Consider the following 8,501-nt stretch of genomic DNA (forward strand, 5'->3'; position numbering starts at 1 on the left):
ACACTTGGTGAGTAATTTAAGAAGAGAATAAAACCAAATGAACAGGCAGATCATGTTGGTAGCCTGCTACCTTATAATATTATACACCATGCTAGACAAAAATGCTCCCTGAGATTTAACAAGCAAACTTTCTCAACTTAGGTGATGCAATTAAGTTGTAGAACTTTGAGCCTGGAGAGAAGAGAGTAAAAAAAGGCATTCTGCAAGACATCCTTATAAAATATTAGAGCAAACTCATAAAGACAAGGATAAACCTTTTGAGGTGAGAAGCCCTCATCTTGGTCCTGAGGTTCTCAATGTTGAATAGTTGGAAAAAGAAACGAGAAATTATATTGCAATAGTGACTATTTCAAATTGTATAAAGAACCACAAACAGATAAAGACTAAATATCAGATAGCTGCCAGTTAAGCTATTCTCTTCAACCTGATAAATTTTGGAATGAAGTTTAGGAACCAATGAGTCAAACTGATACATGCAGTTAGGAAAGTGTGCGATGCATTAAAGTCAGTCAAGAGGATTTCATTTCGAGCGAAAGGAGAAAAGAGTAAGTTCAGAACTGTAGGGCATCCCATTCAAAGTTAAACTGGTATAAAAAATTTCTCTGAATTGTTTACAGGAGTTTTATTTGTAAACTTTGTATAATCTAATGCAAAATTTTCTAACAAGAAATATAGAATCTATGGTGAAGTATGAGTTTGAACATTTGCAAGAAGACGGGTGAGTTTGCTTAGAGTTTCACGAGCAGATATGGTATCTGGATGATCCTCACCAAAAATTGAAGTTCTAATAAAAATAGCTTTCCTAATTAGGTCATCTCCTATGTCAAATTGCCCCCCTCTTAGCATTAACTTGGACCTGGTTTCTAGCACAGTGGCTCTTGATAATGCCAACTCCTGCCAAAGACATGGATTCAACTGAGCATTAGTTTGGATGGGCCTCCAACAAAGTGATTTGTCCAACCACTTCTCAACTGGGGTAACAAATGCTTGGTCTGCTGCCTCCAAAGCATTGGTGCATAGGCGGAGGAGTTCAAGAGCAGCACTGCACCTAGAGAATGTAATGAATGTCCGAATTGCAAGAGGCAAAACCACTTCTTTGACAAGGTATAACAGTTCTGACACCTTGAGCTCAACAACTGTAGGATCATTGCCAAATCCAAATAACAAGAAACATGCTGCCCATATATGTTCTGGGTGATCGAATAGTGACCCACGACTAATGACAGCCTGAACCATGGTATGTGCAACTCCGGTAACTCCTCTCTTCCGAGAGTAAACCTTGATGAGCTCATTGAAATGGACATAACCTTGCTTGGTACTACTTCTTGCAATGTTAAATCTCAACAACATGGAGGATGCTTCTGCTTCAGATCTCTTGGAGTATGATGAAGAAAACCCACAAGTCAAGGAACGTAATAATTTTCTCCAGAAGTGGGCTCCTTTATGTTTCTCAGGTACCTTGTGAGCAGCTAAGGCTAACAGGGAAACTGGAACGGCAGCAGGTGCAAACCAACCACACACCTGCACCATTCTTGTTGCTAAGCTCCTTGGTCCGTCTGCATGATCAAAAATTGAAAAACATACCTCAAAGAGTTGCAGGAGGAAACTGTTTTTCCTCAACGAATGAGCTTCCCTACCACTCCATGAAAAGTCTCTCAAGGGCATCCTGTTGATGGTATCCAATAGCCTGCTTGGATTTATGGGTAGCTCAGATAGGATTGCGCCTACAATTGCAAGGCCCACAGTTAGCCTTCCAACTTTCTCCTCAATTACCCTGAGCACATCAATCTCTGCAATAGGGTAGTCTTTGACACTTCCCTGCATTAATGACATTGCCTCTACTCCAGACAAGTATGAGAGTTTTAAAGGCTCTAAATTCATCATACGTGGCAGGCGAGTAGATATCAGAATGTGGGTCTCTCCGCCAAAACGGGGAAGAAGATCCATTACAAGCTTGCGATCCCACCAATCCTTTTCACTCTCTAAATTATCAATCACCACCAGAAAAGGTATGTTTCTCATAAGCTCTTTCCGGACTCTAGCAATGGCAGCCTCTTCCTGCTCTTCAAAGCTTTTCATCCTACATTTTTCTATGCAATTTTCAACCCCTACATCTACCTCTAAAAATGACCAGAGGTTTAGATAATTCTGCCTAATATACCTGCTTTCTCCTCCTATCCATAGAACCATCTTATACCTCTGGTGATATCTGTAGGCAAACTCCAGAAGAAGCTCTGTCTTCCCAATTCCTGAGTCCCCTGTTATGCAGGCAATGCCCTTCCCATATACAATTTTTGCTGATCTCTTTCTCCGTGAATTCCGTCCACCACCTCTTGGTCTTTGATAGTGCTGCCTTTCAGTGCTTTGCATCTCAATCTCCTTTTCTGACTCCTTCCAAATGACGGGTTCTTTACCCTTCCGGCTGCCACTCTCCCACTGTCTTTCCCTGCACCTTTCCTCCACTGAACTGCCCTTACTCCAGCCAATTGTTAAATTCTTTCTCTTTGATCTAGCTTTGAGCTCAAAATAATCTCTTTCTGATTCTCCACTAATGTCACCAAAAAGTATAAATTCTAGCTCTGACAATTCTTTCTTCCTGCCAATAAAATTCTCATTTCGAGGAAATGGGAATTCCTCTTTGTCTACCTTTTCTCTCCACTTGGCCAATCGTTCTACAACACTTCGTCTTCCTAATTTCATTGCCAAAAGGGTAACAGCCCTTAATATGCAGTCTCTCCAACTACCATCCTGAGCTTCCAGTTTCCATTCATCCACTCGAAAGAGGCCATTAACAGCTTCCTTCCACTCCTTTTCCAACCCTCCATACAAAACCCATAATTCACCCCCATGTTTTTCCCAAAGCTCTCCTCTCTTCTCAACTATATCCCGGACAAGACAATCAGCAGGATTCAAATCAAAGTAGATTGGGACCAAATTTTTCTTGCTCGAAAAAAATCTAAGCTCCTCAATAGTATATGGATTCCTGAAAGACTTCCTTGTTAGAATTACAACACCAAAGGAAGAAACATCCATTGCCCTCTCAATAAGTCCATGCTTACGAGTGTTCCTAAATCGAGCTCTATCAGATACAAAGCAACTCATTCCCTGAACTTCCAACTCAGCACGGAGCCAATTTGCAAACCTCAGTAAAGAAGGTTTACGACCATGCAAACCTATGAAAACGTCATAGCTTCTGTGTCTGTTAGAAGATAATGACATCGGAACAGGGGAAAATGACATATCCTGGCTTCTCACATGCTTTCTGTGCTTCTCTACAAGGGCAGAATAAACACTGTCACCCACATGGCCATAACTAGATATGGTTCCATTAGAGACAAGAGTTGTGGATAAAACGTGGTCAAATTTCTGGAAGTCACTTGAAATACAAGCAGCCGGTGTTAATGACATGTCTGGCAGGCCAAATCTGACATCTTCAAGGCATTCGGGATCCCGAATTCCAGAACTGGAACTAGGAGGATCAGCGCTACAATTAATACTGTCACATTGAGCATCAGACCTTGTCGATTCAGACAATTGACACGTTGATGATCTTGGAGAGAAGAACGGTGATTGATTCGCAGAAAAGAATGCTGACGACGATGATGACATATTTCTAGAGGTTGTCGCTGGTAGCGACCCCAACCTGCCGCTATCTTCTCTGAGATCCATATTTACAATGCTTACCCTCTCCGGTAGCTATCAAATCCCATAAATGGAATCAAGGTATGAGAAGCCACTCTGAGACCAAACCAATGAAATCAAACATTAACAAAACAGGGTAATACCATAGAAAGACATGTTTCTATAAATTTATCAAAACTAACTGCTATATCCATAACAGTGCTGTTTTAGTCAAGAAAACATCAATGCCACCCTACTAAACAACAATTGAAGAAAACCATTGCATACATATCCAAAGCAAAACTGAAAAGAAAAAAAAAACTAGATTTCAAATCTTTGAGGCACTAACCAGGCAGCTTCAGATTAACAAAGTATGGCTTCACACAAAAAGTGCCCCCGCCCCTTCTTTGCTTTCTTTGTCCAACTAAAACTCAACCCTTGTTCTGTCTCCCTTCTCTTTTGAAAGCACAAAGTCCATAAAAAAGATTTTCTCTTTCTATGTCTATGTCTATAGTTTTTTCTTCTTTTTGTCTAACAGAAGCAGAAGCACCGTTGAAGAAGAGGAAAAAGAGAGGGACCCAAAAGGACGGATCTGACGAGGTATGGGTTGGTAGGCTCCACTGTGGCACTGCCTCTTGCCCTTTTATAGCTGTGAAAAAGAAAAAAGGTCTTCTTTTTTCTTTCTTGGCTGACAAAACAAAATCCACTGTGTTTTCGGCATTTGGATTCACATTTGAACATGGGTTTTTGTTTTTGTCACTGTTCCTGTGGGTGGTCACTGGTGGTGTTGGCTTCCTGCCTCTTCTTCTCTTTAAGGTTAGTAAAAACTAACCTACTCCGGTTTTCACCACGATTGCATATAAGCAAACAACACTTGTATTATAATTGCCATTTATTACATTGATTATTTCTCATTCAATGATGAATCATTTCCTTTTATTTTCCATCCCTTAAGATGAGTTTTATGAATGGCAATGCATGAGCCTCACCCTCACTCTAACTCCATTAAAGAAAAAGGTCGGACTTTGGAAGTAGAAAAAAAAAAAAAAAAAAAAAGAGAAGAGTGATACGAGCAAAAGTAATGGCATCACATGGCAGAGATGAGAAAAAACAAAAGGGGATGGTACTGAGAATTTAACAGAGGCACACCTCTTGACTCTGCAATAATGAAAAAAACTTTGGCCAATAATTAAAAAAGTTACTGTCCCTTAATAAATACGAAGCACATAGTTACACAAAACAGTGCCCTTTTTCTTCTTTTGTGATAAAAGAAAACTTTTACCCAATGATTTGATTGCAAGTGTAACTAACTGTTAGCAAGCAGGCAGGGAGTAGTTTTCTTACTTCTCCCTTTGTCTTTGTCCCCCGTTTTGCCATTGCACTTTATAACAGCTTCCCAAAGCACCAGGGGCCAGGGCATTTGCCTTTGGTCAGGCAATGCTGTTTTTTTTTTTTTTTTTTTTGAGAATAAAAGGGGGGCCATATTCTTTATTTTGAGTCAAAAGAAAACAAAATCTTTTGGTTTTAATGGTTAAGATTGTATCCTCTGACCACCAGTCTTAAGTATACTTAAAATCTAGCCAGAAAAAAAAAATTCATCAAGATGGATTTGGTGTCCAAATGTATTTGACTTGGACCTTTGTTTTTTTTTTTTTTTAATTCATTTCTTTCCATTTTGCCGGGTCCTCTTTTAGTTATGTTCAAGGCTAATATGTATCATTGCTTCACTAAATGCAATGAATATATATATATATATATATCAATTATAATCGATTTGTTATTAATGATTTTTTGTTGCTATTAATTTAAATTTATAATTTATATAAAATATCAGGGACCTTAGTTTAATATTGATATTAAGCAAGCTATCTAATTTTAAATTTTTTGGCAAAAAGAAAAGCGAAATATTTGGATAGTGAAAAATACCTATGCTTTTGTGATGAAAATGGATACACTGAATTGTTTCTCTACAAGCAAATCATTGGTGCAAAATGATAATGAAATAATAATAATATATCCCTATCTACCAAAGGACTGTGTAGTTGACTTTCAATGAGGGTTTTGCATTGGCTGTTTCAACGTAAGTCCAAAACACTCCTTTGGTAGTACTTGCTAGCACATGCTTCCATGTGAGACCAAACTAATGAAAGGCTCTGATTTCTTTGCAATCTATCAACGGCTGGGATTCCAACATGTCACTGAAATAGAAAAAAAGAGAGAAGAAAACAAAATTTCTTTTCTCTTTTTCCATGTAAAAGGGCAAAACAGGGAAGATAATTTTTTTAAAGAGTTTATTGGGGTGTCTTTGAAGTTTGAGGTTTAGTGATTTCCAGGAGGCAGGAAGGTTAAGAGTAGAAGCATATAAAGCATAAAATAAAGTATTTACAACTTTTTGCTGTTTTAGATAATAAAAATGATGTATTATTTTATTAATTTTTGGGTTTGTGGCACAACAAATTGGAATGTTGATTGTGAATATGTTGTGGAAAGTGGGGCATGAAAATTAAAAATTGTGAGCATCATCAGTTTGATCTATCAAGTCCAGATATTCATGTCATTTGTCTACTTTTGAGCAGCATGCCCAACCAACTACAATATAATGTGGAAAATTTGTTTGTGTGGAAAATTTTCAATCTTATCAAAATTGGATGCATGTCAGGGTTGCAATCTAACAAAAATATCTGAATTATTTAAAAATTTTAAATAAATTTTTTATTTAATTTAATTAAATTTTATATTTTTATTTTAAATTAAATAGATTCTTATGATTAATAATTGATTAACTATTGTTAGTCAAAACTCCATTTATCGTCTTTTCAAAAAAAAAAACTCCATTTATCATTTTATGTTATGTAATGTTGATGTGTCATGATAGATGCTAATGTGACATAATAACATAATCGCGTAATATTTTCAAATTTTAAATCAACGTCATGTAGATATAAAATGACAAATAATATTTTGATTAATGATAGTTAATCAACTGTTAGTTATAAAAATTTATTTGACTTAAGATGAAAATATAAAAATTTATTTGAACACAATAATAAATAAAAATTTTTTAAAATAATTGATGAACTTTTTAAAACATTATGTCAACAATTATATTTAAATTATAATTTTACTTCAAAAGCATAATTTAGTCAACAAAGTAATGCTTGGACCTTTAAAAATTTTAATGATAATCCTATGTAGTATGTAATATCTAGCGTTTTACTTTATTGGTTTCTAGGTGCACAATTTGCACATGAATTATTTTACTTTATTGTATTTACATTAATGAAAAGTATATCTTTTACAAGTGAATTTCGCAAAATAAGTAATCTATGTATCAAGGATGAACTCTATAACTCTTTTAAATAAAATTTTTTAATTAATTATTTATTTTGCTTTTTAATTGAAAGAAAAGATATTCAAATCTTATTCTTTAAGTAGGAGAATCATACATTAACTAGCAAACCATATGCTCATATACTAATTACTTGTTTTTTTGGTTTTTTACTTTGTTAACCTAATTATTTTATATCCAAATTTTCTACCAATTTTTTTATATTTACGACTTCATTAAAAAATTAGTTTATGAACAAGGACTAACAATTAGTTAATAATAATAACAATAATGATATAAATGAAATTTGACCAAAAGAAAACCAAAAAGGTGATATAATCTTCATAATAGTTTTCCATCCATTAAGTCACATTTATATATAATATAGATAAAATATAATACATTATGACATAGATGCTTTACTTTGATTGATATATACAAAATCAGGAAATGCATAGTTCTTTTTTTTTTTTAATCTAATGGCTATATTGAAACATAAACAGAGTTAGGTATTGTATTAAATAAATACAAGTAGACATTACCTACCTAGTAATCTAGGCTGTAAACCTAAAAATTTATTAGGTGGTTTTTGGCACACTTTGTTATGAAAGGCTAGGGTTTTCTAAATTTAATTGCATTCACTTACTTTGGGGTTTTGGAAGTATGTATGCTAGTAGGAGTTGGACAGGTGGATTTCAAATACTTTAGAATGAGGAAAGAAGAACGTGGTAGCATGCTTTGAAAATCGTATTAAATTAGCCCAAAGCAATGGTGTTATCTCTTTACCCAAATATTAAATTCAATAAACCACTATGATTCACGTTTGTTCCTAGTATTTAATTGAAGAGAGGAATAATTAAATAAAGCTTGAGCTCTGTGTAAAAAAACAAAAGGTTATCCCTCAAAAGGAACACCTACAAAAAAAACCTTTTATTACTTCTACTTGGTTCAAAATTCATAAAGTAAACTTTTTCTTGTGACATTGGATCCAGCTTGATTCCCACACCTGCCTAATGTCAATTGATTCACTGCAACATTGAAAAAAATATAACATTAAATTTAAAACATGATTTTAATTTAATAAGTTAAAATAAAATATATCATATTTTATAAACATCGTATTCGAATTCATTCATTTTAAAAGAACGCAAAATTATCGAAAAGAGCTGGCTAGTTGGTATAGTTTTTATTTTCTTTCAAAACAAGTAACTGTATAACTATAAAATTACATTTCTTAGTATATCTTACTGCCCCTAATAAGTGTGTAAGTAATGACTAGTGGATGGAAAATGTGGACAATTTGACCTATGGAAGTGGCACATAATAATGGGAGATAAGGGTCAAATAACTTTGGTGTAATGTTGACTGTATTAGACTGTTATATGTTGATTTCAATTTCATATTCAGTATTACAACTGGAAATTTTCTGGCCTAGGAGTTGACTGAGCAACGACAAAGATCTAGGCATTCTGCTGCCTTTTTTTTTTTTTTTTTTTTTATTTGGCCTCATATTGAGGGACAAGACCACAAGGGGTCTCGCTGAAGCTTTATA

At 34.9% G+C, this 8,501-nt stretch overlaps 1 protein-coding gene across 1 annotated transcript; it reads right to left on the reverse strand.

Annotated features, from left to right (window-relative positions):
• Window positions 1–567: 567 nt before the first annotated feature.
• LOC18586485 (Disease resistance protein (TIR-NBS class)) lies at window positions 568–4,499 on the reverse strand. Its single transcript, XM_018128672.2, has 2 exons — window positions 3,971–4,499; window positions 568–3,738 (listed from the first exon to the last, which is right to left on the reverse strand). Exon 2 carries the CDS (start codon window positions 3,667–3,669, stop codon window positions 679–681), a length of 2,991 nt encoding a protein of 996 aa, XP_017984161.2. The 5' UTR covers window positions 3,670–3,738; window positions 3,971–4,499; the 3' UTR covers window positions 568–678.
• Window positions 4,500–8,501: the final 4,002 nt, after the last annotated feature.

Source organism: Theobroma cacao, chromosome 10, assembly GCF_053813885.1.
Source record: "Theobroma cacao isolate CCN51 chromosome 10, ASM5381388v1, whole genome shotgun sequence".
NCBI classification, from domain to species: domain Eukaryota; kingdom Viridiplantae; phylum Streptophyta; class Magnoliopsida; order Malvales; family Malvaceae; genus Theobroma; species Theobroma cacao.